The 27,558-nt window shown below is 47.4% G+C and overlaps 9 protein-coding genes across 9 annotated transcripts in view; 3 read left to right on the plus strand and 6 right to left on the minus strand.

The window, feature by feature from the left end:
* Positions 1-3,644: 3,644 nt before the first annotated feature.
* On the minus strand, positions 3,645-5,756 carry LOC128720779 (uncharacterized). The gene is made up of 2 exons (XM_053814474.1): positions 5,590-5,756; positions 3,645-5,508 (listed from the first exon to the last, which is right to left on the minus strand). Exons 1-2 carry the CDS (start codon positions 5,754-5,756, stop codon positions 3,645-3,647), a joined length of 2,031 nt encoding a protein of 676 aa, XP_053670449.1.
* Positions 5,757-6,161: 405 nt separating this feature from the next.
* Positions 6,162-6,939, plus strand: LOC128730657 (RWD domain-containing protein 1). The gene has a single exon (XM_053823732.1). The coding sequence runs from the start codon at positions 6,162-6,164 to the stop codon at positions 6,879-6,881; it is 720 nt and encodes a 239-aa protein (XP_053679707.1). The 3' UTR covers positions 6,882-6,939.
* Positions 6,940-6,947: 8 nt separating this feature from the next.
* Positions 6,948-8,245, minus strand: LOC128730656 (cysteine and histidine-rich domain-containing protein morgana). The gene is made up of 3 exons (XM_053823731.1): positions 8,176-8,245; positions 7,346-8,112; positions 6,948-7,282 (listed from the first exon to the last, which is right to left on the minus strand). Exons 1-3 carry the CDS (start codon positions 8,243-8,245, stop codon positions 7,040-7,042), a joined length of 1,080 nt encoding a protein of 359 aa, XP_053679706.1. The 3' UTR covers positions 6,948-7,039.
* An 816-nt stretch (positions 8,246-9,061) lies between these two features.
* Positions 9,062-10,771, minus strand: LOC128724771 (probable cytochrome P450 304a1). Its single transcript, XM_053818529.1, has 3 exons — positions 10,122-10,771; positions 9,775-10,046; positions 9,062-9,708 (listed from the first exon to the last, which is right to left on the minus strand). Exons 1-3 carry the CDS (start codon positions 10,769-10,771, stop codon positions 9,062-9,064), a joined length of 1,569 nt encoding a protein of 522 aa, XP_053674504.1.
* A 300-nt stretch (positions 10,772-11,071) lies between these two features.
* On the minus strand, positions 11,072-13,145 carry LOC128730562 (probable cytochrome P450 304a1). The gene is made up of 3 exons (XM_053823629.1): positions 12,490-13,145; positions 11,857-12,125; positions 11,072-11,764 (listed from the first exon to the last, which is right to left on the minus strand). The coding sequence occupies exons 1-3, from the start codon at positions 13,143-13,145 to the stop codon at positions 11,133-11,135; spliced, it is 1,557 nt and encodes a 518-aa protein (XP_053679604.1). The 3' UTR covers positions 11,072-11,132.
* Positions 13,146-14,343: 1,198 nt separating this feature from the next.
* LOC128730563 (probable cytochrome P450 304a1) lies at positions 14,344-16,345 on the minus strand. Its single transcript, XM_053823631.1, has 4 exons — positions 15,994-16,345; positions 15,593-15,893; positions 15,225-15,505; positions 14,344-15,149 (listed from the first exon to the last, which is right to left on the minus strand). Exons 1-4 carry the CDS (start codon positions 16,343-16,345, stop codon positions 14,533-14,535), a joined length of 1,551 nt encoding a protein of 516 aa, XP_053679606.1. The 3' UTR covers positions 14,344-14,532.
* Positions 16,346-18,137: 1,792 nt separating this feature from the next.
* Positions 18,138-19,956, plus strand: LOC128730564 (uncharacterized). The gene is made up of 3 exons (XM_053823632.1): positions 18,138-19,100; positions 19,171-19,503; positions 19,600-19,956. Exons 1-3 carry the CDS (start codon positions 18,276-18,278, stop codon positions 19,954-19,956), a joined length of 1,515 nt encoding a protein of 504 aa, XP_053679607.1. The 5' UTR covers positions 18,138-18,275.
* Positions 19,957-20,720: 764 nt separating this feature from the next.
* Positions 20,721-21,829, plus strand: LOC128731071 (signal peptidase complex catalytic subunit SEC11A). The gene is made up of 3 exons (XM_053824166.1): positions 20,721-20,924; positions 21,017-21,273; positions 21,357-21,829. Exons 1-3 carry the CDS (start codon positions 20,856-20,858, stop codon positions 21,583-21,585), a joined length of 555 nt encoding a protein of 184 aa, XP_053680141.1. The 5' UTR covers positions 20,721-20,855; the 3' UTR covers positions 21,586-21,829.
* Positions 21,830-25,427: 3,598 nt separating this feature from the next.
* The window catches only part of LOC128730426 (uncharacterized), a 109,651-nt gene continuing 107,520 nt past the window's right edge, over positions 25,428-27,558 (minus strand). Inside the window, exon 12 of the mRNA XM_053823473.1 lies at positions 25,428-27,551. Within this exon, the coding sequence (XP_053679448.1) occupies positions 25,428-27,551 (2,124 nt within the window). The remainder of the gene's footprint in view (positions 27,552-27,558) is intronic.

Raw genomic sequence — 27,558 nt, forward strand, 5'->3', positions numbered from 1 at the left:
AGGGCGGATGTGCAAAAAAGACGTAAAGAGGGATGATTTGTTTTTTGTTTTCGGATTCCTTCCGTAGGAAGTGTGATTTACTGTTATGAGACCCTATGTTTTGTAGGATTTGCCCTATCAGGACCATTCAATCGTCTGGCATTGGTTTAAACGTAAATTCAAACTGACTAGTGTGTCCTGTATTTTCAGATGCTAACAGTTTAGCTCATTATTTGGCCCAAGAAATTTTAAGCAGCCCCAAGAACGATCGTTCAGCCTTCGCTAACGAAAAACGCTTTAAATTAAACGCTAAAATATATACAGCGCACATTAGGCTCAAAACAAATTGCGACCTTCTTCCAGTCGCATCTAGCCACACACTGCAGCACTCCACTTAGGCAGCCTCACTTAAGTGCATGCATAATTCGCGCGATTTATTGGCGTGATTTTTTTCCTTCTTCAATTGTTTACCAAACCGCACAGGGCTACGCAAATAACAAATAAGCCCCCATCTAGTGGGGTAGCTCGTTAAAACCCACGCACACGCACAGCCCTCCGTGCATCGTACCGCGGGTGTGTTCTATTTTAGCTCCCCATCGGATATTAGCATTAGCCTCCGCACGGGCGCCTGTTACAGTTGGTGGGTCGAAAGGCCTCCACCGACGACGCCCTGGCCACAACGATAAGCTGCGAACCATCCGTCAATCATACGCGGCTAAAACGGTCGAGATAGTATCGCCCGACCCGGCACGGAACCATGCTAGACGCACGGTGGAAAACGTTTTCCTTAAATCGAACGAAGTAGAAAAAAATACAGACACCGAGCTTTTTTCCCATCGACCGGCACATTGCGGTTTCGTTGTTCATACAGGCCAGACCGCGATTGTTATCTCATTCCCGGCCAGCAAGCCCTGAAGGTCCGTCTACGCGGGGTTGCCCCCCAAAACCACCTCAACCCCACACGCCAGTGGTAGCCCTCGCGATCACGCGAGGTCATTAGGTCGCAGCTCGGCATGGCCAACCGACCGCACGATTTCGCAACTCTGATCTCGGAAGTAATGCTGCCGGTTGCTCACGTAGGCCAGTGTGCGGTGCATGCACGAGACAATGACCGAAATCAAGTGCATCTCATTAGATTTGACACGGAGCAGCCGGCGTGCCGGTGTGCGAAGGTCCCTCTGGGGCTTCGTGTGTCCTTTCGAGCGTCTTCGATCATTGGATGCTGCCAGCCGTCTTCACGGAAATCGTCGCAAGGACAGCCACCGTCACACGGAATGTTCAATGAACCTACTCTCGGTGGATCGCTCAAGGTAAAGATCACGAACGCGGGCATCCAAAATGCCGGAGAATGGGCCGAACGCGTGCGTGCGTGTGTGGCCATTAATTGCGGAACGATTTCCACGCCAAATGGCGTCCGTTCTCCATTTCTTTAGCTCGGCCCAAGAACCAACGCCGTGCTGCTGGAGCGAAAGGTGCAACCGTTCGCTTCGCATGCCCTTGCCGTCGTGGGCAAGGACACGCGAAAAGGCGAATCCTTTCGCCACCATCGCCGTCTCTGGTCTACTCGCAGCGTGAAGTTCTAGCCATAGAGCGTGACCTCGCAGCCGATCGATCGCCCTGCTGACTCACTGCCCTTACGAACGAGCTGCTACGCTGAAGTCGCTGACATTGCACTTGAAACGTTCCCTTCGACGGCACTGGCAGTGCACCGAACCGTTGCAATTCACCCAACGTCGAGACACGGCTCGTGATGCATTTAGAAGCCCTTCCAACCGCTCGAACCACCCGTCTGACCGATGAACGTCGATAAATGGTTGTCTATCAATGCTACAGGCTTCACACCGGTGTAGATCACAATCAAAGATCGAGCCCCCATACCAAGCCCACGCGAATTATGAGGTTGTTCCGCTCATAAACCCCACTCGCTCGCTTTTCCCTACACTCACCGGATTCGGTGTTCCCTAGCAGTGGGTGGTAAAGCGAGAGTCTCGAAAGCCACAACCGGATGAGTTGCCGACGGTTGAGCAACCGCACGGTTTGTAAATCGATCGGTTACGATCGAACGTCCACAAAATCGACCATAAACGTGTGATCGGTCACCTACGAGAGCGAGTTCGATGCTGACCCGTGCTAGGTCATGGCCTACGCGCCTTGCAACGAGGAAAGTGATGCAATCGCGATCGAAGGGCTTTTTGCTGTTTCCGTTCCTGGTAACATGCATAATTGAAACGTCACCTGTGTCGAATCGCAGCAGCCCACCGATCGCCACCTGATCGCGTGCTAACGGACGACGCATACCGGCCGGAGGTCACCAATCATCGAACCGAAGGGACAGATTGCCGGCACGCATTCCACCGGCAGCCCTTCGGTGATGGCGACTTGAAAACGGTGCACGCGAGGCATGATCGAAACCGGCACCTGTGGCGAGGCACACGGAACGGATCGCAAGGATTCTCTAGTCGGAAACGATCGCTCTCTTACCACCTGGGGAGGTGCGTAGCTCGAATGAGCGCACTTTAATGGCCTCAGTCATTGGCAAGCGAGACTGGTTAACATTCTAAAGCGACACTTCCAAGCAGCTAATGATCGACCAGCAACGACATTACGCACGTGCAGTGACGAACGGCAGTTTAAAGCGCGTTGCATTGCAACTGCGTGCTCGCGTCCTTAATAACTGCTCAAACCCAAACCGCAGCGTTGACAACATTTTCCTGTCTCATTAAACGCGACCCGCATTGGGTGTTTCCGGCATGCCGATGGTTTATCGGAGCCGTATCCTTACTGCGTGCTGGCCAGGTGCGCGATCGTGATGATTGCTCACGGCAACGCACGGTGCAATCAACCGTTATTAAACGGGTGGTTTGGAAGGTCCCTGCCAACCGTTCGCCCGGCTCTGGGTGAGTGATTTCATCTCATTAAACAGCGGCGAACCAAGCGGCCAGCGCGTGGTGCGTGTGTGGTCGAGGCCGAGATCAAGAGATCTTAAACTGACCGCAAAACCAATTAACCCGAAGGTAACGGGGAACGAAGGCCGGCACGCGCTTACGGTTTCGGTGGGCGCACGCGTCAACACGTGTCGAGGCGGCGTGCAGTCGATGCTGCCGGATTTCGTTCGGTTGGCTCGAAGAAGGACATCACCTAGCTACGGACACGGCAGCACGTCAGTTTTACACCTCAACGACTCGCACCGGTCTAATCAATCGGATCAAATGGACGTTTTCGGATCAGTCGCTCGAACCGAAACAACCGGTTCAAAAGACAATCGTCAGCTGTTTTTTTTTTCAACTGTTTGTATTCAATGTAAGCTCTATCTAAAAATATTGTTTACATTCAATCAATGTAAAAGGCCACTCGGTGATGGTGTTTTTTGTGTGCTTTAAATACGTATGTAACAAATCTGTACAGCATTACTTTTCAGGCTAAACAATATAGTTTCAAACTTAAAATTACATTCATCGTACAATGGAGTAAAATTTTATAGAGTATTGCATCTGATTGCTTTTTGCATATGCGGTGCTTTAGTTTTTGTGCCTCCCAAAAATGTGAGTATTTCTTGTGCATGTTTGTCGACGAAATACAATTATGCAGTTCTAAACTAGTTCCCGTTATTAATAATACACGGTTGGTTTTCTCTAAGTGAATGTTGAGTGCAACGTATCCTGGCGTTATGAAGACACTAACCGCACATTGCCGATGGCTGTGGCTAGCGAATTACTAGCTGGCCTGCTCCACTTTTCTCCCATACATTTCACGGCGATCTCGAGCAATTTTGCTCCAATATCTCCCCATTGACGTTCAGAAATCTCCGTAATTGCACGCATGTCCACCAGAGAACGCATGTCCCGTCCTTCGGCCCGATGCCGACCTATATAACCAGCCAGATCTATTTCGCTACGAGATTCCTTTTCGGCTAGCACCGGTTCTCCGGTGACGACTTCGGCAATCACGATACCGAACGCAAATATGTCCAAGGCCGGTGAAACGTCTCCTCGAACAGCTTCCGGTGCCATGTACGCATTAGTGCCGATGATACTCGTTGTTGTTCGAGAGCTAGTCCGTTTGATAAGACCGAAATCGCAAAGCTTTGCCACCGTACCGTCCAATAGAATGTTGGCCGATTTTACGTCACGGTGGATGACTTTTGCTTGATCATGCAGGAATGCAATAGCGTTGGCAATATCATGCAGGTATTTAAGTCGAATTGTGCTCGTCAACTGCCGTTGGTTAGAACGAACCAATGAAAGGGCTGTCTCAAGATTGCCATCTTTTAGGTACTCGTAAACTAAGCAAAGGTTGGCTCCATCACGACTGCACCCCAATAACCGGACAACATTTGTGTGAAAATGGTTGGAAAGAATATCGAGCTCAAGTTGGAACTTCTCCTGAAACTTGTACTTGTCCGGGTCAAGTCGTTTTACTGCCGCCACCGGAATGCTTGAAGATAGTTGTAGCGCTAAAAATACGGTCCCAAATCCGCCGGCTCCGATCGAGCGTCCATCGGGTGCGTGTACGTTGCCACTTGTGAACGGGTTTGAGTCGAACCCATCGGTAGCTGTGTGGAGCAAATCATAAGAATATTCCGCTATCACCGGTGAAGCAGAAAACTCGATCAAGTTACTGACAGAATTCTGAATTTGCTCCGACGCAACGAAAGAGACACTTTCTGGAGTATTGGAACTGCTAGATTCCGAACCTAGCATGGAGAGCATTGGAATACTGTCATGTGTTCTGTTTGTGCTATTGGAATGATTCCGCTGACTGTTGGAAGAACCATCGAGTAACGCCGATAGCGCAGGGATATCTTCTTGTTGATCTCGAAGTGCGTTAGTTTCATCATACCCATTATTGATATGCTCATAGTTACGATTGTTTTGTAGCTTCGAAGATTCAACCAACTCTCGAGGCTGATCAGAGTTTACATCTATACCAAGTTCCGAAATCATGGGTAGTTTGCTAGAGGACATCGTGTCTGTTTCTGTTTCGTTTGCCATCGCGTCGTTGGTAGCCTTTCTAGGATTTGAAGGACCCGGAAGCTGTTCCGGATACTTTGCCAACATCTGGGGATTTCGAATGTCCGAAGAATCCGAAGCGGATCGGGTATCGTTGTTGCTCGACGAAAACACTGGCAACTCTCCCTCAGCGATGGACGATGAGTTTTCCTTAATTTCAACCCGCTTCATGGGTCCCATTTTGTCATAGTAATCCCGGTTGTTGTCAATCGTTACGGATTCTACATTGTTTTGCAAAATAGTCGAACTGGGGTAACTGATGCCATTCAACAGTGATTCCGTCTGGTGGTCCTCTGGAAGTGTCACATCTATCGGAGCTCCTGGACCATCCCTGGGCCGAGCAGGGGGTTTCTCGTTTAGAAGTTTGGTCAAATATTCCGCAGCACGGATTTGTTTGGCACGGATCAACAGGGTCAGTAGATGATCAACAGTGGGTCGCACCTGTCCGGATATGCCCCATTCGTCAAGAAGCAGTTTGGCCGGGGACGAGTTGTTTTTCCTGCTTTCCGTCTCAAGTATGCTATAATGAAATGTCTACTATAAGCACAGGTATTTTTAACTCATTGATCGGTTTTAGTTCTGTATCACTAGCATGACTCACCTCTCGTTCAATCCGGTATATTTGAGCGCGTACTCCTCCTTCCAAAGATCGTTTAAGTTCCTTGGAATCATGTACAGGAAATCACGCCAACCCTCACTGGTATCCAGTATAAGAGCCAAGGTTTCCATGTGAAAAGCCATGTGTCGTATTTCCATGTTTCTATGCATTATTTACGTATATTACGAAAAGAAGCCGAGAACCTATTTGTTTTCAAGTCTTCTACGTTTACTTCTTCTTTAAAATAGCACTAGCAGCTCTGTTACTCCATGCAAAGAATGTTGTTCGAAATCTCCTATCACTGGAACCATCGGTATTAAAATGAAGTAGGTTTTTGTAACAGTTCTTTTAGCTATAAGTTTTGTTGTAGTTTTTCACAACTTCACTTAAAAACCATCAAACATTTGTTTGTCATGTTGACAGTTGAACGTGTCAACTATGACGTTTCGCAGAAATTATTTCGTGTTTCTGGAGAATCGCGGACCGGCCACAGTGTAAACAAATGTGATATCGGTCAAAAAAGTAAAATATATTCTTCTAAACGGCCACAGTCCCTATCCATAACCGTCTCCGTGATGGAACGTAATTATCGAGAAGACCAGAGTAATGAAATTGAAGCGCTGGATTCAATCTACTGCGGTGAGCTGGAAGTGTTGGAAACGGAACCGCATAAGTTCCGGTTACCGATCGTTACCACCGAGTACGATCCGGAGGTTGAGACCGAGGGTCTCTCCTGCCAGCTTTTGTTCACATACACGGAAAAGTATCCCGACACGGCACCACTGGTAGAAATCGAAGAACCCACAAACTTTCACGACGGCTACGAAGAGGAGCTGCTGGAGCACATCCACAAAACGATAGAGGAGAGCCTCGGATTGGAAATGATCTTCTCTTTGGTTTCATCTGCACAAGAGTGGTTGAACGTGAAATACGACGAACTGAAAAATGCAGCAGAGACCGCTAAAGAAGAAGCCAAGCGGAAGGTTGAAGAGGAGGAGATGAAAAAATTCGAAGGTACACGTGTGACGGTGGAATCGTTTTTGGCTTGGAAAATGAAGTTCGACCAGGATATGGGCATTACGGAACGAAAAGAAAAAGTAGCTTCCGAAACGCGCAAGTTAACGGGACGAGAGCTTTTCCTCAACGACAATACTCTCAACGAATCCGATCTCAAGTTCCTCATGGATGCTGGGGAATCGATCGAGAGCGTGCGTATTGACGAATCGCTTTTCCAGAATATAGAGGATCTCGAGCTGGACTCCGACACGGACGACGAAGATTACGTGCCAGAGTAAGGATGCCTTGAAGAGCGAAATTGTTGATTACTTGAAAAGACTGTGGACTGCCGAAATACAGTGAAAGTTAATCCTTAAGTTCTTTGTTCATTTTATTCGATCCTGTTGAAGGGCCCACACTTGGGCAAGGAATTTATCGCTGTTTGAGTGCAAAGAATTTATTCTTTAATTTCCGTTATTGTTGCTGTGCGAAGTGTGGGTTCCAGATCATCCAGATCCACGTCTGAGTCACTATCAGCGCCAGTGCTAGTATCCTTTGCATTGGCATCCGCTTGCTGCTGTTCATTTTTCTTCTCCCGGGGAAAATCTAGCTTGGCCCACGTGCCAGGCTCGGCTTTGATTAATGTGATTTCCACCTTCGTGCCGAACATTTGCACCTTACATTTTGCAACATCTATGACCTGAGCACATATAAAGAGTTATAATGAATGCACAATCATCACTGATAGAAAACATTTGCTTACCCCACGAAGTTCCATGTCCATATTGTACTGGTTTCCATCTTGCTGTGGAAAAACTAAACAAATGGCTAACCGGATTGGATTCACGCGGACGCTACTCTTGGCGTAATGATAATTTTTAGCATACACCGTTACTACCACCGTGGTCGCAGTTTGATGCCAATCCAACCGACACTTGATCGCCTTCGACTCATCCTCTTCGCTGACCCACTGGTGAACCCCTGTTTCACAGCCAGCTTGGTTCATGAAGGCAGTAAAATCGGAAGTTTTTCGCTGACAGCAAGACCAAAATTTCATGCCCTCGTGAAATATTGGGACACCCGGATGATACACACATGGGTTATCGTTTGTTTTCGCGTCTTCATACGTCGTTTGGCATCCTCCGTGCTTACACACTGCTCCAGCTTCGATGGAAGCGAGGGTGGTAGGATTTTTTTTGGTCACCGTTACTGGTGGCATTTCGTCAATTTGCTTTTGAAAAGCTGGTGCAACCCATGCATCCAATTTTTGCAATACCGTTTCAAAAGGAGGCCGCACTACAGTCGAACGGATTGGTTCGCGAATCTTCACCTCGATGGGAGCCACATTTTCCGTCAAAGAGGCATCCTCTTTGGGTTTCTCAGGCTCCGGCGGTTTCTCATTGGAATGCAGCCCATTGGTGCATCCTTTGATGTTGAGGAACTCCGTAAAATCTACGCTCTTTTTATTACAACAAGTCCATCCTTTGTACGCATCGTGGAAAAATGGCACTCCAGGATGATGAATACAATCTGTTTAAGAAATGAACATAGAAATTAAACAGACATACAATCTAAATAGATCAATTGTCTTACCTTCGGTATTGTTTTGTGGGTCAAAATTTTTACCGCAACCTCTATTGTAGCAAGACACCAAAGATGCCATTTTACTTGGATTTATTTTAGGTTTGCAATAAGCTTAATTGTGGATTAAAGTCAACAGATGATGTTCGAGATGAGTTACTAATATGGCTGTCCTAAAACAGAAATGTGTGATAATTGATTTGAATGGTTAGGGAAGATAGTTCGAGAAAAGACGAGATGCTCGCACAGCAGCAACTATTTTTACCGTTTCTTCTTCTTATTTTCAAGAAAGGAGTTGAATATATTGTCGATTGTAACTGTGCACACTCTATACTCGTAAAGGTATTTAATAGATATACTTCTCAACAATTATCTCTAAGTTTAATGAGAAAAGAACAAATAGAATTTATCCAAATAATTTTAATCTACCGCTTATTTCTAAACCTTTCCAAAACAATTCAGCACGCGCGTTATGACAATGCAAATGTCACGTAGTGGTGCGCAAGTGGAGCGTACCATTTATTACCGGGTTTTTATTTTCTTATTTTATCGCACTGTTATTGCAATATTTGTCTTGTAAAATTAAAAATTTTATTAAAAAAGAATAGAAACAAATTGTTCTCAAAGAAATAAAGTTATATTTTATAAAATGAGGTAGTTCAGACGATGCAAATAAGACGATTCACCTCAGACGATTGAATATTGTCAACAATGTCATAACAGGCAATATCAATAGTAACAATAGCAGATAGTAAACAAAAATATGTGTGAATTGAAAACAATGTGCTCTTCCAGCGTTCATGTGCGGTTTTTGCAGAGAAACTGTTAAAATCAACGGATAAACGCCTGCTAAGAAGCCGGTAAGTTCATTCAAAGTAATATGTATCAGATAATTGTTTTATTTCTGTAAAGTACGTTCGGGTCTCGGTACAAACCGTATCCAAAAATCATCCGGTGCATGAATCAATCCTGTTTGTCTTTTCGATAAAATTGGCCAAGGATTTGTGGGATTGTGTTTCAGTTCAAAACGCTGCAAAAGAGTAGCCAGCATTAGAAACAAAGTGTTACGGGCAAATGTTTGTCCTGGGCACTGCCTTTTTCCAATGCCAAACGACAAAGTACGATCTTTGGAAAGATCCAATTTTCCCATATCGTCCAGAAAGCGATCAGGGCGGAATTTGCGAGGATCCTCCCATATATCCTGCTGGTTGTTTATCCTATCGAAGTCCACCAAGAGCAGCGTGTTCTCGTGCACGTGATACCCTTCGAGCTCCGTGTTTTCAGTAGTTCTATGCACGATCCCGGTCGGTATTAGTGTATCGATTCGCAAGCATTCCCTTACTGTAGCCTCGGTGTACGGTAGATTAATACGATCGTTTAATGTCGGAAGCCTGTCATGATCAACGACATCGTCTATTTCTCGTTGAATTCGCTGCATAGCCTCCGGATCGAGTAACAATCTTTCAAGCGCCATTGATAGCTGAACGGACGTTCCAACTACGGCTGGCATATAAAAATCAGCTAATCCCGTTACTAATTGATCATCTGGAAAAAGAATAGTTTAATTAAATTATCTTGCTTGCTTTAATATATGTTCTGTTGGCTACCAACATTGGAATGTAAAATCGGCATTCTGAGGAATATGATTTTGTGCCTCGTCAAGGTAACGATCGATAAAGTGGCGCGGGTTCTCTGGATCATGTAATGTATCCATTTGCAACGAAATAAGACGTTCAAAGAAACGGCTAAGGCCGAGCATTCCATCTCGGATTTTGTGGTACTTCTTTGTGAACGGAAACACATACCGCACCCAGGGAAAATAGCTGTATACCGTTCCAAAACCATCGGCGAAGCGCAGAAACTGTAGTCCATTTCTTGAGGCACTAGAAATATGTCAGGTAAAAAGTATCGCAGAATTTATAGCATACGGCAGAGGGAAAATTGTTTCCATAACTTACTTCACAAGAGGTTTGGCTCTCGCACGTTGGTACCGTTCCATAGTTATCAATTGAAGGAACATATTCGCAATCGTTACAAAAAACACATCCGGACATTTAGCGCACCCGTTCTTGCTTATGAAATCACCTTCGTACTCATACCGCGGACCCGATTGCAACAAGTCCACTAGTTGCAATAATTCACTTTCAATATGTTGTTCGTACTGCTCGGATCGTTTGCCAAAGCCATAATCACGCAGATGCCGCAGGAAAAACAAACGATGTTCCTTCCATGCGGGACCTTCAGTGAAAAAGATGCCTCTCCGTTTGAACTGTTTCTGCCGCATCAGAGCTAGGAATAATCCCGGTCGGCCATCAAATTCACTGCGTTTTAATACTTCGCGGGCAATGGCGAGATCATAAATAATGATGGTTGGAATGCCCACCAACCGAAGACCAAGCAGCTTCGTCTTATAATATCGAGCTAGTTTATCTGCGGCACGAAATAAATGACGATAGTTGAGCAGCAGCAGTAGTCCGTAATCTTCCAAAAATGGTAAACGTGGTGGACCAGGAGGAAAGTTGGGAATACGTTTGATGTTGTTCACATAAAATCGATACGCAAGTAGTAGAATTAACGCAAACCATAGCAACACACTTATCGCGGTCATTTTCGTGAATGAGAATCTCAAGTAAATCTATTGCTGCGAAGCTTTTATATGAGCAATGGTGTTCGTTTTAGGATGCGTGTATCACGCGACGATTGTGCAAGGGTTAAGCCTCGATCGTGCAAGGCTTTGGGTTAGGGAGAGGACAAGTGTTCCGTAATGCATTGCCGTGAGCAAAATCAAGCTTCTGTTGAAGATCATCGAACATTATCACGAAAAAAAATTTAGACCGGATGTACAATGTGCACACTTTATTTTGTGTAGTGTGAATTTCTTACATAACTACATTATCATCTTTGCGCAAAACTAGATTTTTGCAGAATAAGCACTTCCTGACGCTAATGGATCTTTGCAAACCATGCTACTACACCTCTCTAGGCTCAAATTTCAACCAGTAATCGTTCGGTGAGATGATAACACCCGTATGCCGTTTTGTTAGATCAGGCAATCGCGCATTCGGAGGTTGACGTATGTTGAAGTTTTGCATCAGCGCAGCCAGCGTCAGGAACATGATGTTTCTGGCGAACGTCTCACCGGCACACAATCGCTTTCCGGCTCCGAACGGAAGTGAAATGTCCTTTGACAGGCACAGCTTTCCATTTTCATCGAGAAACCGTTCCGGACGGAAACACTCGGGATCACCCCAGTGCTCCTTCTGGTTGTGAGCCGCATCCAGGCCGAGGAGAACGAATGTATCCTTGGGCAGGTCATACCCACGAAAAGTGGTATCCTGTTGTGCACGATGGGCGATTCCCGATGGAACGAGCGTGTCGATACGCATGCCTTCTCGCAGCGTAGCCTCGGTATACGCCAACTCGCCACGATCGTCTAACGTGGGTAGCCGTCCGTGTCCGACAACCTCATCAATTTCGCGCTGCATCCGCTCGATGCAATGCGGGTTATGCAGCAGGCGCTCCAGCAGTAGCGCGATCTGCGACGTGGCACCAGAGATGGCGGGAAAGAAGAAATCAACCAAACCAAGCACTAGCTGATCGACTAAGGATGCAAGAAAAAAAAAGGGATAGACCAAACAAATGGATCATTACGAGTATGAGGAAAATAATTTCAGCACATTTCCGGTCGCTTACACTGGAAAGTAAAGTCTGGATCCTGTGGGGTGCATTTGTTCATTTCTCTGAAATAGAGATCCAGGAAGCACCGCACATGGTTCTCGTCGTACGTGCCCAAATATTTGTTAATGATCGTTTCGATGAAGCCATTCACGTTGAGGCTTGCGTCGCGGATCTTTTTGAACATGCTCGAAAACGGATAGATATAACGCAGCCACGGGAAATAGCTGAGGATCGTGCCATAATCGTCTCCCATCCGCTGGAATATCATGGCCTGCGAGCCCGTTCTGTGAATTAGTACACATAGAACAACATCACAAATCAATAAATGACAGCAACGGTTGTTGCCTTATCTTCACATCGCTACTTCTGCTATTGGTGATACAATTATTGGGTTTGTTTGTAAATTTTGCAAATTAAATCCGATGGCACAGATATTTGTTTTTCACGTATGGACTTCGTATATCTAATCGTCCATATGACAGCCCAATAGATTACCGGCTGCTGCTGATAAGAGACAAAGGCTATTGATTGATGACCCAGATCGGGTCGACAGCGAGTTCAACCCATTTCAATTGGGTCAAAAGAGTGGCATGCACTAACAACAGCACTATTCAAACATCAACGGTCTACGTTCACTGGATCACTCACTCAAATAGGACGCCTGTTTCCTCGCGGGACAAACGCTCCCCGGAAACGATCTGCAGGAATGAGTTTGCGAAGCAACTGAAGAACACGTTAGGACACTTGGCGTAACCGTCATGCATGATCGCTTCCTCGTGGCGGTGTTTCGGACCATACCGCAGAAGGTCAATCAGTCCGAGGAGTTCACTGTTCACTTCCGCTTCGTGTTGTGGGAACCGTCGCCCGAATCCGTAATCGCGCAGATAACGCAAGATGAACCAGCGCTGCTCCTTCCAGCTCGGCCCATCCGTGAAGAAGATGCCCCGCCGGTTAAAGTTTTGGTCACGCAGACGCGCCAGGTACAGATCAGGTCGTCCGTCGAACTCCTTCCGGTTGAGCACCTCGCGCACCATGGCCAGATCGTTGACGATGATCGTAGGGTATGTAGAAAGTGAGATGCCAAGGATCTTCGTGCGGTAGAAGTCACCCAATGCGGCGGCAGCCTTGTGCAGGTGACGATAGTTGATCAACAGCAGCAACCCGTAATCACCCAGCATCGGAAAGCGAGCGATGGGACCGGGCGGGAAGTTTTTCCCCGGCCGTTTGACCAACGGCCGGAGTAAACGGTAAAGCAACAGCGCGAACGCAACGCCCCACAGGACGAGACTTGTGGTCGCGAACATCTTGTCGACAACTGAACCGGTTCCTTCATTGATGACGAGTTTTTATAAGAGATAACCGGCCAGACTCGGGACAGGAGGTATGGAGAAGCGGAACAAACGGAGGAAAGGCTCTTCTGGCGGTGGCAAACGAGCTGATACCACGCGCCGTCGTAATCGTCGATTATTTCTCTTTTTTTTCGTCAAATTCAGCCCATAAAATGTCTTAAGAGCATGCCGATGGATGCAGTAATCTCGTCACAATTATCAACTGACAAACAGTTGTTCGGTGTTGTGGTCAAACATTTTAGTGCAACTAACCTATTTGCCTGCCTACAGGGGTCATACGATAGGTCATACGTTTTATTTTTCTGACTCGATCGTACAACAAGCATGTCTTTGTACTGATTGGCCTTTTTTGAATCATGCAAAGTTTGCAAATATAAACACGCAATAATCAGCTCGTTTGCCGAAATATGAAAATTTACAACGTACTTTGGCCGTAATAGCTTGATTTCCGCATCTACCGTGATTTGCACTTTCCTGTGTGCATGCCTCCACCGTTTACGAAGCTGTGCATAAGCGTTAGTTCATGGGAGTGTAGAACTCAGATCAAGCAAAGGGTGATGTGTAATTAAGCTTGCGCCCCCTGGCAACGAATAATTATCGGTATCTCGAGTTTGCTTTCAATATCTTAACTAGACGGTATTAAAAGCAAACACTCTCGTGTTCCTGTCCCGTCGAATGGCAACAGACTACACCGACGTGCTCGGTCGCTCTGTAGGTCAGTACTATCGAACTAAGTGATGTCCTATTCATGTGGACTCCGTGTTTGAATAATATAGCTCAGCCCAAAACAATGATCTGTATTCGAACACCGGCGTCTTGTATGTCCCCGGTGTGACACGACGTAGACACCGGCCGCTATTTCGTCTATCGAACAGCAACAATGACAACGGTCTATAGTTGTACACCAGATAAAGCACGCTGTCGATGGAGTATCACCATTACCTCCGGTTCATTACCCTGCGGCTGACTACACGTGGTACTGTACCGAGGAGTATAATCTCTGGGAATTCACTTACCAAACGATGAAACTATTTTCAGTCTACAAGAAAATCTTGTGTCATAGTAATTGCAAGTTCATAATAATTCAACAGTAGCGATTTTCACGAATCCTATGCAATGCACACTTTAATATATTTTAAATGCTATGGTACAGTGCATATGGAAATTTTGTTTAAATATAAGTTAATGGAAATTCATTCATATTCAAGCAAAATACATATTCATTCATAAATATTCATACTCTTCAGTAACTTGATCGTAAAACGTTAAGTTCATCGAGTCGATAAATACGGTTAGGAAAAGAAAATAAATACGCTTGGTGTGAGTATCGGAAAGATGCATCTCAACGCGCTGAAAATTTAATCCTATAATCAGGCGTGGTACGAATAACACCGGTCAGGTGTTGTTTTGGATCAGGTGTGTGTTCCGTGGTGAACGTGAACTGCTGCACCAGGGTCGTGATCGTGAGGAAAAGCGCGTTACGGGCGAAGGATTCTCCCGCACAGACACGCTTTCCTGCTCCGAATGGGACGGATCGATCTAGCTCCAGCGACAGTTTTCCGTCGGCATCTAGGAACCGTTCTGGACGGAATGTTTCCGGTTCGGGAAAAACGTCCTGTTGATGGTTGATATAGTCCAGCCCATTGATGATCAGCGTACCCTTCGGGATTCGATAGCCAGCGAGTTCCGTGTCAACGGTGGCCACGTGCGGAATACCCGAAGGTACAAGTGTATCGATGCGTAGGCCTTCTCGTACAACGGCTTCGCAGTAGTTCAGTTGTCCTCGATCGCCCAACGACGGCATTCGTGATTGACCAACGTGCTGTTCGATTTCGGCTTGCATCTTTTCCACCACGTCCGGATGTGTGACCAGGCGCTGTAGGATCAGTCCGAGCTTAGCCGGAATGGCTGAGAATGCTGGCACGAGAAAATCGGCGCACCCGATAATGAGCTGATCATCTGTGGAAAGCGAAAGTGAAACGACGTTGAATGTTAAGCTGTACGGGATCGTAAGCACACTCCACATGATCTTACACTCAAATCCAAAGGTGTCACTTCCACTGGTGGGTTTGTTGCCCGTCCGACGCAGCTCTCGGATGTACGCATCAATGAAGCACCGGATATCATCTTCACTGTACGTTTGCTCACACTTTTCCACAAGTGATTGGATCACACCGTTCGCCTTACGGTTCACTTCTCGCAGCACGCGGTATCGGGAGAAACCCGGAAGCACGTGGCGGATCCATGGGATGTAGCTGAGTGCCAGCCCGTAATCGTCGCCCTGTCGATGGAAGGCAAGCGAACACGCACCAACCCTGTCACAGAAAAGGAAGAGCAAAAACAACAAAAAAGCGTTCGGTGAAAATGAGATCACCCCAACAGACGTGGTTGTGCGCGCTCACTCAAACAGAACCGCTTGATCTTCCCGTTCCAGCCGGGAGCCGGTCAGCATGCGCAGCATTACGTTGGAGAAAAGCGCGAAAAACACCTGCGGACAGAGCGCGTACCCGTCCGTTCCATCGACGACAGCCCGCTCGTGATCGTGCTTGGGTCCATCCTTGAGCAATGCAACCAGATCGCCTAGCCCATCCTGCACGTCTTGTTCTACGGTGTCACTTCGCGTCCCGAATCCATACTCGTGCAGGGCCTTGAGGAAAAACTTGCGCTGCTCACGCCAACTGTCACCGTCGGTGAAGAATAGTCCTGCGACGCGATGCGTATGGAAATTGAAAATGCCAAAGGATCAATCGCTACAGGAATCGCCGCTGGAAGAGGGGGTCCGTTGGATCGTGAGATCCGTTACCTCGGCGCGCGTAACGTTCGTCGCGCAGCCGTGCCAGGAATAGATCCGGTCGGCCATCGAACTCGGAGCGCTGCAACACTTGTCGCACAATGGTATGATCGTTCACGATGACTGCCGGTGTTTCGCCAAGGAATATACCGATCAACTTGCAGCCCAACACGCGGCTCAGCGTTGCTGCGGCACGGTGCAGATGATTGTAGTTGATGGCCAGCAGAAACGGGTAGCTGCCCAGCAACGGTAGCCGGGGCAGTCCTGGCGGGAACTGACGCGGACGATAGATGATATATCTTATCGCGTAGGAAGTGATCAGCGTTACGAACGCGAAGAACAACAGGTCCGTCACCGATAACATCGCGGTTTGGGTGTCGATAATTAAGCCTAATCCAAATTAGTGGCCACAGAAAACGGACCGGGTTCCACACTCCGGATTCGACAAACGTTCGCGTGTGACTAAATGGTTCGTTTGTCCCGGACCGGCGTGGTCCGTAGATGGATAGCTGATGTCGTTGTTCTTGCTTTTTTTTTTATTACGTTTTCGTTTTCTCCCTTACCCTAGGTTAATGTGTCTCCGAATGTGAACCAGATGGCCCCGAGCCGTTCGGAAATTATGTGTTCCATCGTTGGAGAACACAAATCCAACGCGGTTGTGTTGTGGTTGTGTGGGGTGTATTTTAGGAGACGCAATACACAAGTACAACGACGTACGCGAACCGAAATAGAAGGGAGCGCAGGTTATGTGCCGGATTTTTTTCCTTTATGGCCGAATCGGGAAAATATCCTCCAGGCCAGAGCTACTCAACCCGAAGTACAACCGATTCGTGTTGGGGTAGGCGAGTTCTTTCTTTTGGCGGGAGACAGGCTCCTTCACAATCTGATTTAAAGCTGATCTAGGATGAGCTGTGCACGAATTTTAAAGCCTTAGGATACTTATTTCAAGACAGCTAGGGAGATTAAAAAGCAATGTTTCTTGCTTGATTAATGGAACAGCCCTCCTCAACATTAAGACATACCAGCATAGTGCTCTTTCGTACAACAGGAAAGGTTCTACGATTGAGCAACGCTGCCTCTAGCATTCCAGCGGATAATTGAGACGTAAAAGAGTGACACGACGGGCCATCTCGCGACGAAGTTCGGCGGCTGCTTGGTTCCTCTTCCACTCTACCCCCAAAGATGGTCGTTCTGAAGGGGTTTTTCAATTGCGTAAGTGCAGCTCGCGTTTCGATACGAAACGGCAAACACCATCGTTCGTTTAGGGTGCTCCTGCGAGTTGCCATGGTGACGATAAATGCGTTTCGGAAGCGCCCTATAATATTATTGCCGGTTCGTGTGCCCTGCCGGATGGGCCATTCGCAAGAAATGGTAGGAAGCATTTGATGCCTGAGCCGTGGTAGAGTCTTTTACCTCGTCGGTGCTTTGAATCATGTTCAACAAAGAAGGAATAGCTGCGACAGTCAGCTGTTGCCCACAGCACTACTGGTGGGTTGTGGGGGAAATAGTGGGAATGTTGACCGAATCAATTGAAATCGAAGCAAACAAAGAACACAAATATTGGCCACGCAATAGTAAGTTAAGGCAACGAAAGTCCGTCAAAGGGGGGGGCACCTCGTGGCGCTGATGGTGTTTAATGTTGATAGGCGTTTTATTTGCATTCTGATGGCATAATTACCGCCCAAGAACGATCACTATCTCAACGGTAGGAAGATCAGTTAATGATACGGTTCTTAGACAAATGAAAAATATTTTATGTCAATTAATTGTGAAAATGTGCTTGCAAAATTATTACTGAAAACGTGGTTTCACCGTTGCCGACCGTTACACGTCGCACGTGCATTATGTAACGCATGTAACGGATCAAAAAATCTCATTGTCCGCTTTGAAATTGAAACAAAAGCCATCCAAGGCACAAAACAAGGCATTGGCCATAGTACGATTTTGAACAATGTTGTTACCATGATACACAGCGATTGTGTTGTGTGACCTTCGGTTTAATTTTGCATTTTTTTTTACATAACACTGGAATAAAAACCGAGTTAACCATGCTGTCGGCGAAAACAACGAAAAACGAGCTTTAACGGGCCATCTGTTGTGCCATTCGAATTTTAATGGACTTTTTTTTCTCTTCTTATTTACGACTCACAGTACTTACGAAAGCTTGATAAGCAATCAGAAGTATTTTAAATTCTCATCTTGCATTCTATTTTCTCCTCTCTTCTTATTGTCCTTCAGATACCGCCAATCCAGGTCGCGTTTGTTGTGACCGGGCGTTCGGGTCAACGAGTGTAATGGATGCAGCATCCACGTTAGAACGTGCCACGGAGCTGATCAAATGCTGCAAAGTGCCCCGACTGTCGACCAGCATCGAGGATGGCCCTTTGGAGCGTGCCACATTCGAGCCGTTCCTGCACGTGCTGGATGCGTCACTTCCGGCGGTATTCGATCTGCTGGCAGCGCACGGTGCTGATCTGACCGGCCACGACGTGTACAACGAGAACGCCAACGTTGAGTTCAAAGCGGGACTAGTACTTGTGATAAGCGAGCAGTACAGTAGCGGGACCACGGGTAGTGGAAGTGGGTCCTTCCGCACCGGGAAGACGTCATTACAGAACCGCATCGCAAAGTTCTACCAGGGCCACGAACTGGAACAACTGCTGACTGACAAGGGCAGTGAACGGGTTTGGTGTCACTTGTATGGCCACTATCGACGCGTGTTAGCGTCGGTGGCAGATGAGTGGAAGTATCATCCGGCCGACGTGGAAGGGTTCGTTCAGCTGGTGGAATTTCTGTACGGATCGTACGGATTTTTGCATGACTCCACGCGACCGATCCTTGACGATGATGCAGCAACGTTTATCCTGTCGGTTGGCGTTGCCCTGGTGGAATTTTTCGATCCAGCGTACAAACTGTTGGGTTTGAGGTTGTTTTGTGTGCTGTTGGGACATCGGCACCGAACCATCATGCGACGGACAAACATCCACCACGTTGTGTTCAGCAATGCGAAGAAGATGGCCATCACAACCATCCAAGATGAACCGTTTCTTGAGGCTCTCTGGAGATGTATCTTTTTGTACGTGGAGCTGGAAGAGGTCGATAAAACGGATTTCACACAGGTAAGCACGACATGTTACTGACCCCCTAGTGCAAGATGATAACCAGCAGCATTGGGCTATATTTTTTCAGTGGAACACCGTCGACGATATTATGGAGGTGTTGCTTAATGTGCTTATGCACGAATCGAAGCTGACCACGGCGGGCATTTACCTGTTGTACCTGTTAAAAATGCTCGCACTCGATTTGCCCAACTACGTCATCGACGCCCTAGATGAGATCCAATCGATCGACCGTAAATGCCACCTATACGAACCGGTGTGCGAGCAGCTGCGACACGACTGCCTCGAGGGTAGCTTCCGGAACCGGCGGTACTATCGGTGGGTAAACCGGATCATCGAGTTGCTGCCTCACGAAGCGGTCAAGTGTCAGGGAATGACGCGCGAGAACGGCCGATACTGCCATGTACGGAAAGATGCACAATTTCATGCCTTTCATAAATCAACATTCTCTTCTGGTCTTGCCACGTGGTGTTGAATATGTAATTATTTCTATTTTTAGGGTGTTAATCTACTCTTCATACTGGTCACGTTCCCGGTTGAACCGGAAGCACTGCGCGCCCATGTAGGGATGCAGTCCAATCTGGTCGAGTTTATCAACGTTTTCAAGGTGTATGAACAGCGGCAGAGTGCCATCGCAGCGGCGCGACCAAGCGCGTCCAGTGATTTTGTCTACAACACCAAAGCACTGGTTTCCGTCAGCAAAACGATGCTCGTTTTTCTCACCGCACTCGCGCCACACTACTTTCTCGAGCATCCCGGAATGGCGTCACTCGGCAAGCAGCTGGCCAACGATTACGCAGATTGCGATTCCATTATGTACAATTGTATGCAGAGCCTAATCGAGAAGCTAAGATAATCCGTGCGAGCGCGTGCAATCACGACAGAAGGTCATAAGAAGGCGTGCGATGATTTGCATGCAAGATTTACGTTCCACGCTGAAGCATCGTGTCGTAGTACGACGAAAAGTGATAAGTTCGTCGCAATCAAGGCATTAAATTAAGTAAACATTTCGGTAATTATGTAAACATTTTGTGAAACGGTGTAAATTTATGTTTTGTTTCTTTTTTCGTTTGAATTTTGTGTCGATCCGCAATTTAGCACGCGATATTCCTTTCTCGTGCAGTTTTGGATTCCCAAACTGATGAGCAAATCTGTGGATGTACAGTTGTTGCAGCATGCAATTTACTAGATTAGTATAGCTATTTTCTGAGTTTAATCTTTATGTTAATTCGCGAAGAATGAAGAACACGTTTCATCAACGACTTATTTGAATTTCCTGCAGCATACTATGCAAAAGCGCAGCATGCACCCGATAGAAAGAGATGCGTGATCGAATGACAGCTGCATTATTAAGCCGCGTTTATACTTTCCGTATCAAATGCATCAAACCGATTGTTGCACATAGCTTAAACGCATTCAAATAATATTGAACGATTGATAAAAAATTATGCATTCGATTGTAATTTTGTGTCACCGACAATCAGGTTTTTGGTTATATTTTTACTATGGTGTAATCGCTGCATTAGTGCGATGGAATGGGCCCCTGCATGATGTGACACTGGGATACGTGTCGTTTTTGACAGCCAAACGAACCAACGTATACCGAAACGAAGAAGAAAAACTTTTGGTTTCGTGTTCGAAGGTGCCGTGTTGATTCGTGAGCAAAAGAAGCAGCTCCGAAATTGTGCACATATTTTGGTTAAGGCTTCCCATTACGAACAGATTTACAGTTTAGGCTCAACACCCGATCTCACCATGGGAATGATGGAAAGTCTCGGTCTCAGCGGGCTCGGTGGTGGCGTCCAGCGAATGGACAAGCGACAGGTGAGTCGTTACGGGACGGCGTCCGCACTCGAGTGCCGGGAAATGGTCGCAAAATTGCATCTAACACACGTTCTGCTTTCGTCCGCAAACAGTTTCTGTTTCAGGTGCTAAGCTTCGGTATGATTGTCTCCTCGGCGCTCATGATCTGGAAGGGCCTAATGGTGATGACCGGCAGCGAGTCGCCGATTGTTGTCGTGCTGAGCGGTAGTATGGAACCGGCTTTCCATCGGGGCGATCTGTTGTTTCTCACCAACCAGGACGAACCGGTGCGAGTGGGAGAAATTGTGGTGTTCAAAATCGAAGGCCGTGACATTCCGATCGTCCACCGGGTGATTAAGCTGCACGAGAAGTACGTTTGACGAACAGCTCCACAGAAAACAAACCCGGTGTCACCCAGCATTACTAATTGGCGTTTCTCGTCGTTTCTTGCAGGAACAACGGTACGGTGAAATTCCTCACGAAGGGTGACAACAACTCCGTGGATGATCGAGGCCTGTACGCTCCCGGCCAGCTGTGGCTGACGAAAAAGGACATCGTAGGGCGAGCCAGAGGCTTCCTGCCGTACGTCGGCATGATAACGATCTACATGAACGAGTATCCCAAACTGAAGTACGGCATTTTAGGACTGTTAGCGTTATACGTGCTTGTGCATAGGGAATAAAAGTGGCGGTGTACTGTACTTTGTTCGACGCAATTGTCGCCGGGCGCCCACCAGTTTGGGGGCTCTCTATTCGCGCGTGTGGTGTTCCGTTTTGTTGAATCGTCGAATCGTCGACGTTCCATCAGCCTCGCCGCTCGGGTTTCCAACAGCAGTGCGCTTTCGGGAAAAACAAGCTCCATCGTAGCCAGTGTGGCATCTCAAATCGAACGGAACGGAAACGTTAGGTGGAAAAGTAAATAAATTAACAAACAAATATGATATATTCACTTTTCCGATGTTTTGTGACTTGAATCAATCCGAAACGCTTTGGCGGAATGTTGGTCATAATGGTAAGTCGCAAATATTCGCTTTTGTTTGAATTCCGAGCAAAAAATGCAAATAATGAGAATTTCTTAAAATCGGCAATCGGCACCGGCAAAACAGCAAAATTTACGAAAAGTAACAGGAGAGCATGAAAATAAATATTTCAAAGCTTCCGGTAACACCCAATAGATGGCGCTAATTGCGGCAAAGAGAAAATATACTTCCACTGCTGACTCATAGATGGCGCTGAATGAAACGCTTGAAATATTTCAACGGTTGAAACATTTCACCTGAGAGCGCCATCTATTAGTGAAATTTTTAAGCTCGCATTTTTTAATCCGTAGTACAGTTACACGGGAGGTTTTTTGTAGCACAGTTCGGTTAAAAAAAAAACCACCTCTTTGCGAACATGTTCTCCTGTTACTTTTGCGAAAAATTTTGACTGTTTTGCCCGCTCGAAAGGCGAGTCGTTTTTGACGTCACCAATTTTTCTCGCTTTTCACGCTGTTGTGAATTCGTTTTCAATGAGCATATTCCTAGCGATTGCATGCGTTCAGAGCATTTTATGTACATCAATGGTTGGCATGATTAGCAATTATTATGCAAGTTTTAAAACACTTTTTCGCTCAAGCGGAGTGTTTTCCCTTGGTGTTTATTTCGCGGTAAATTGAAGAAAAATCTAAAGTTTTGTCACTCACAGATCATAGATCACAATGAAGGCTGAATAAAAAGAAACGCTTTGTTAGAAGATTCTAGCAATCACGATGACAATCACGTACTTCTTCAGGAGGATAAACAGGATGGATTTCTTTCATTTTATTTCAACGTCTAGTAAACGTTTCAATATTTAAAACCCACGCACCTTTGCGAATGTAATGCCACGGGACAAATAAAGTACATCGGACGATCATATTTTTTTTTCTTTATTTTACACTTTATTCTCTCAATATTCTCTCGTCGTCTAGCTGCTCCATCACATTCCACTCAACTCGTGCTTCCTTGAGTACATCTATTCTGGCTCACGTTTTTCATCGCTCTAATCCCTTTTTTCGCCTGCTGATTGCTTGTCCTTATGCGCCCTTAAAAATTTTAGGTGTACGAGTGATGGAGGTTTAATTTTGTGTTAGCTACTCTGTTGGCTGGTTTAATCATTAATATCAACTCGCCGATGCTCTCAATTGCTCTCTCTCTCTGGCTCGATGGTTGCTTTAACCGCCGTGCAAACGGTAGATTTATTAGGTTAAGGTTAGCGTTCGGTTTCGGCGATTGACTTCAAAAGGTTCTTTGCTACTGCATTCCCTGTTGCTCATCGAATTGCACCGTTTGCTTGCTGGTACGAAAAGTGACCCCATCGCGACACGATCCCACCGATCCTGGTGAAGCTACACAAACACACAGACATACACACAAAAAGGGAAGCGAACGATCACACGATCGATGTTTGGCTTGCTTTGTTCTCTCTTTCCCATCCGTCAGCGAAGTACGAAAATAAATACCCTCGAAGAAGATGGTCTGCTCGGTGTTTGCGTATATAAGTATAAGTGCCACAAAAAAGGAGTTCGCTGTTGTACAAAATATATGTTATGTCGCCATTCTCGTTCCGTTCCGTTCGCACGCGGACTTTCTTCGGTTCAGCTTTGCTGCAGGAGTCCGCCATTTTGCACGTGATCGTGAGATTGGTGCCATAAAAATGAGCCCTTATCCATTAGACGACAAAGCGTTGGCGATCCGCTAGTTGGATTCGATTAAAACAAAATGCATTACTCGGACTTTGTGTTGATGATCGCTAATGCTTGCCTGTTGGGCGGAGGGATTTAATCGCATTTCATTCTCGCTCCTCCGCGGGCCTCCACAAATGCCGGTTGTAAATAAAACTATTTTAGCTTAAACCAACTTTTCAGCTCGCTCCTTCAACAGGACGCTGCCTAGCTATCGGGCATCTCTCTGTTCGCTTCTACCGAGCAGCACGGTTTCGTCCTTTTCCGTCAGACGATCAGAATGGTGTTAACTATGCCGGGGAGGGGTGCAGGCATTCGCGGCCAAGCGGAAGGGGGGGACAAAAAACCGGATTCGAATATACATATAAATATACACACATTCACGCAATTTCTGCTTGCGCTTAGCCTTAGTGATTTTGCAGCACGCTGCGTGTTTTGATAAAGTTTGCTTTTTTGCCCTCTCGATTACTCTCTTTCTCTCTCTCTCTCTATCTCTCTCTCTAGCGTATGTGTGTTAGTAGTGTTTTTGTCCATTTTTTTTGTCTTTATCCTTAAGCCTATAAGTTGTCTCTTTTTTTTACGCTTCTATAAGATTAGAATCACATTTATCTTATATGTTTAGTTTTTATTAGGTTTGTTCACTTCCGGAACGACTCCTGCATCAACCCCATCTCATTTTGCCTCTCTCTCTTGCATTCACTGCCGCTTCCGAATGTCCTTTGATTATGAGGAGATTTAGGGAGCATTGTATTGGGGGAGGATCGACCGATCGTGTAAGCATGCGCTGAAACGACGACGACAAATGGCGGACGAATAAGCGCCATTATGCTTCCCTCTCATTCTCTCCAACAACAGGCGGGTTAATTGATTCGACATTGAAAGCGATCGATCTAAAACGTACTCCTCACACGCTGCGCTGCATTCCCACCGAATCGTTCATTCGTTCGTTCGTGTTGGTTTTTGTTTTGTTTTCGTGTGTATGTACAATTCTCTCGCGCACTTCGGCCACTTTGCTACTTTTCTACGGGCCGCACACCGGTGGGAAGCGGCATTGGGGCACATAAAAATGGGAAGAAAACGGGCGGCTTGGAATTGGGAGCTGGCAGATCAGATGCCGCGCTATTCTAACGCTCACAAAACGCACACTCTCACGCAGTCTCATTCACACACACACACGTACGCACAGGAGCTTTAAAAAGGACGAATGGGGGAAGAGAGTACAAAAAAAGAGCTGGGAAAATCGCGTCACTATCGAACGGCGATCGTCTAGTGATATGATCGTGTACTGGTGCGGTAGGCTTGCGTGCTGTCGCTTGGTCACGTGGTGGGGCGGCGGGGGAGGTGGAAAGACAGGTGACAAGGGTAGAAAAAGGTGGAGGGTGTTTGTGATAGATCAGCCTTGTGGGCAGTTACGGCAGAGCGGTGGCAGACATTCCGGTGCGAGTGTTTGTGGAAATGCAAAACAGAAAAAAAAAACAGAACAAAAAAGTGGCCAGTTTTTTACACACTACTGGCAGGATCGCAATGCCCCTTGGACGGGGGCTCGAGGGCTTGGCACTGTCGGGGGGAACGAGGGAGAGGGGATGCGGGAAACTACGCTATTTAACGTAGAAAAAGAAGAAAAACTGATGATATTGGATGTGACAGACTCACTGCTACGAGCGACCAGGCGTCTCCATCGAATCAGCCGATTAAAATTGAACTAGAATTTGGGCCTTAAAAATAGCACTAAAGAACACGGTGTCCTTCTGGCGTCCTACTCACACCCCCAGTCCGGCGCTACTTATATCACTTGTTACGGTTGGTTCGCTCGCAACGTCGCTATCTATCGGTGACGAGATTTTCCACATCCGACACCATCACTTCGAGATCGGACGGAAGTGGCTCGTCCGGTGGTCGTCGGCCAGGACCTCCAGGACCAACGGCAGGCCATTCAAACGATCGCTGGAGTTTCGGATCATCCGCACAGGACGACGTGTGTGGACGGGCGTGCGTCGAATGTCCTGCACCGGGTGTCGTTTTGACGTTCAGTGACGTTTGTCGTGTCAAAGCTGCTGTCAGTTGCTGTTGTTGTGGTGCCATTTTGCTTACACTGCTCCTTCGCTGATGCTGGTGATGATGATGATGATGGTGTTGATGCTGACCATGATACCCATGGCTGCCATTGCTGGAATTACTCCCAAGCGTACCATTCGCAGCCGCTGGTGCTCCATTCGAAACCGAGCGTGAAAGCCGCGTCATGCTGTTCCGTCGACTACCGGATCCCGAATCCGGCAGCAGCGCTTGGCTCGAGGATCCGTGCCGTTTGAGTGAGTGTAAATTCGAAGCCGACCCAGACTGATGCCGGCTCAGGTTAGTCGTGCTGGCACGCTTTTGCTCCGCAAAACTACTCCTATTTCGTCCACCCGCAGGTCGATTGAGATTGCTCGTGCTGGAACGAATCAAACACTCCGTGCTGTCACCACCTGACGTTCGGAACACTCCCGGGCAGCCATTATGGACACTTGAGCGTCGATTTCGGCCACTATTCGAGTCGAGATTGCCTGCACCAGCACGCTGCCCGACGGAAGCACCTCGAGCAATTCCACTCGCACTTCGACTGATCCTAAACGTTGCCGTATTGATCGATGGCACCTGCAGTGGATCCTGCGAGCTCGTGATCGGTGACTCCGGTGACTCATCACCCCGACCGAATGTGACGTTTTCGTACGTGTGCGATTCGTCCTCGACATCCGGCTGTCCTCGTCCTTGCTCGAGTTCACTCTCACGCCGTGGATTAAGCGTTTCGTAATTCGGTTCCGACGCCATTATCGGTTGTTGCTCTTCCGTCGGGACCTGTCGAATCAAAATGGCCGATCGCTTGCGGACTCCATCTTCACCTCCTGGTCCCACTCGTTTCCGGTCGGTGAGGACACGTGATTTACGTCTCGCACCACCCATCGCCGTCGGTCCTGGTAGGACATGCGTTTTAACACCAGCCACCACCGTGGGATCGGTTTTAGAAAGCTTCAAGCTGAACTTAAACGGTGGTTTGTACACGACCTGCAACCGTACCTTCTCGTTCAGATTTCCCACGGATTTAGTTTTAACGCGTGCTTTTTTAGGCGATCGAGCAACCGTCGGAACAACAGCTGATGCCACAACACCGGCAGGTTGCACGAGATGATCGGGTGTTGATTGACTCTTGCTAAGGATACCCGTCACGGGTGGAGTTCGTTCGTATCCTCCCACCCCAGAAGCCACCACCGGGGACTCCAGCAACCACCGGTGTACCTTCCCGAACGTGTTGCTGTGACTGTGCGCATCCGACGCGTTGCGGCTCGAATAATCGATCACTTCTTTATGCTTCGATTTGGGTTTCTTGTGCTTTTTCGGTTGCTTTCCCGTTACCGGCTCTTTGACGGGAGATTCATCGGAAGGACCACCGGCTCCGGCACCGGCACCACCACCACTCGAGCGTTTCTTCTTGCGCTTTAGCAACTTTTTGGGACTCTCCGAGCTGGTTGCGGCAGCTGTTGTCGTTGTGGTCGTTCGACCGACGTGCCGTTTCACCTGCTTAATGACTATGGTGGCTGGATTGCCGCCAGTGGTTGGACCGCCCGTCCCGGATGCCTGTTGGCGTTGCTGAAGGTCCTTCGTGGTGGATCGTAGCACGGCGGTTGTGGTGGTGTTCGCTCCGTTCACTGTGGTTAGGAGTTGTTTTGGCGCGTTGGTTGCCGCAGCCACTGCCGGGACTGGTGGTGCTTTTGGACCCTTGGCTGATGGTTTCGAGCGTTCGCCACGGACCTTCTTTTTCAGTGGTACTTTCGTGCGGACGGCCGTGTGCACTATCACACCGTTGTTGTCGTCCGGCAGGCGGACCGTTTCCGTCGTCGCACTGTGGATGATTGTGACCGTTTTCAGCTTTAGATTGGTGCGCTTGCCCAGCAGTTTCGCGCTCAGCACCTGGTGT

Source organism: Anopheles nili, chromosome 2, assembly GCF_943737925.1.
Source record: "Anopheles nili chromosome 2, idAnoNiliSN_F5_01, whole genome shotgun sequence".
In the NCBI taxonomy this organism is placed as follows: domain Eukaryota; kingdom Metazoa; phylum Arthropoda; class Insecta; order Diptera; family Culicidae; genus Anopheles; species Anopheles nili.

Excerpts from the sequence above, each read along its gene's own strand:
- LOC128720779 (XM_053814474.1), bottom strand. The coding sequence starts at position 5,756 with ATGCATAGAAACATGGAAATACGACACATGGCTTTTCACATGGAAACC. Across the intron at positions 5,509-5,589 it reads TATACCGGATTGAACGAGAG|CATACTTGAGACGGAAAGCA; the intron begins GTGAGTCATGCT and ends ATTTCATTATAG.
- LOC128730657 (XM_053823732.1), top strand. The coding sequence starts at position 6,162 with ATGGAACGTAATTATCGAGAAGACCAGAGTAATGAAATTGAAGCGCTG.
- LOC128730656 (XM_053823731.1), bottom strand. The coding sequence starts at position 8,245 with ATGGCATCTTTGGTGTCTTGCTACAATAGAGGTTGCGGTAAAAATTTT. Across the intron at positions 8,113-8,175 it reads CCCACAAAACAATACCGAAG|ATTGTATTCATCATCCTGGA; the intron begins GTAAGACAATTG and ends TTTCTTAAACAG. Across the intron at positions 7,283-7,345 it reads TGGACATGGAACTTCGTGGG|GTCATAGATGTTGCAAAATG; the intron begins GTAAGCAAATGT and ends ATATGTGCTCAG.
- LOC128724771 (XM_053818529.1), bottom strand. The coding sequence starts at position 10,771 with ATGACCGCGATAAGTGTGTTGCTATGGTTTGCGTTAATTCTACTACTT. Across the intron at positions 10,047-10,121 it reads AGAGCCAAACCTCTTGTGAA|TGCCTCAAGAAATGGACTAC; the intron begins GTAAGTTATGGA and ends ACATATTTCTAG. Across the intron at positions 9,709-9,774 it reads TGCCGATTTTACATTCCAAT|ATGATCAATTAGTAACGGGA; the intron begins GTTGGTAGCCAA and ends TTCTTTTTCCAG.
- LOC128730562 (XM_053823629.1), bottom strand. The coding sequence starts at position 13,145 with ATGTTCGCGACCACAAGTCTCGTCCTGTGGGGCGTTGCGTTCGCGCTG. Across the intron at positions 12,126-12,489 it reads GAAACAGGCGTCCTATTTGA|AACGGGCTCGCAGGCCATGA; the intron begins GTGAGTGATCCA and ends ACTAATTCACAG. Across the intron at positions 11,765-11,856 it reads TCCAGACTTTACTTTCCAGT|TCGATCAGCTAGTGCTTGGT; the intron begins GTAAGCGACCGG and ends TTGCATCCTTAG.
- LOC128730563 (XM_053823631.1), bottom strand. The coding sequence starts at position 16,345 with ATGTTATCGGTGACGGACCTGTTGTTCTTCGCGTTCGTAACGCTGATC. Across the intron at positions 15,894-15,993 it reads CGAACGTTACGCGCGCCGAG|GACTATTCTTCACCGACGGT; the intron begins GTAACGGATCTC and ends ATCGCGTCGCAG. Across the intron at positions 15,506-15,592 it reads GATCAAGCGGTTCTGTTTGA|GGTTGGTGCGTGTTCGCTTG; the intron begins GTGAGCGCGCAC and ends TTTCTGTGACAG.
- LOC128730564 (XM_053823632.1), top strand. The coding sequence starts at position 18,276 with ATGGATGCAGCATCCACGTTAGAACGTGCCACGGAGCTGATCAAATGC. Across the intron at positions 19,101-19,170 it reads ATAAAACGGATTTCACACAG|TGGAACACCGTCGACGATAT; the intron begins GTAAGCACGACA and ends ATATTTTTTCAG. Across the intron at positions 19,504-19,599 it reads AGAACGGCCGATACTGCCAT|GGTGTTAATCTACTCTTCAT; the intron begins GTACGGAAAGAT and ends TTCTATTTTTAG.
- LOC128731071 (XM_053824166.1), top strand. The coding sequence starts at position 20,856 with ATGGGAATGATGGAAAGTCTCGGTCTCAGCGGGCTCGGTGGTGGCGTC. Across the intron at positions 20,925-21,016 it reads AGCGAATGGACAAGCGACAG|TTTCTGTTTCAGGTGCTAAG; the intron begins GTGAGTCGTTAC and ends GTCCGCAAACAG. Across the intron at positions 21,274-21,356 it reads GTGATTAAGCTGCACGAGAA|GAACAACGGTACGGTGAAAT; the intron begins GTACGTTTGACG and ends CGTTTCTTGCAG.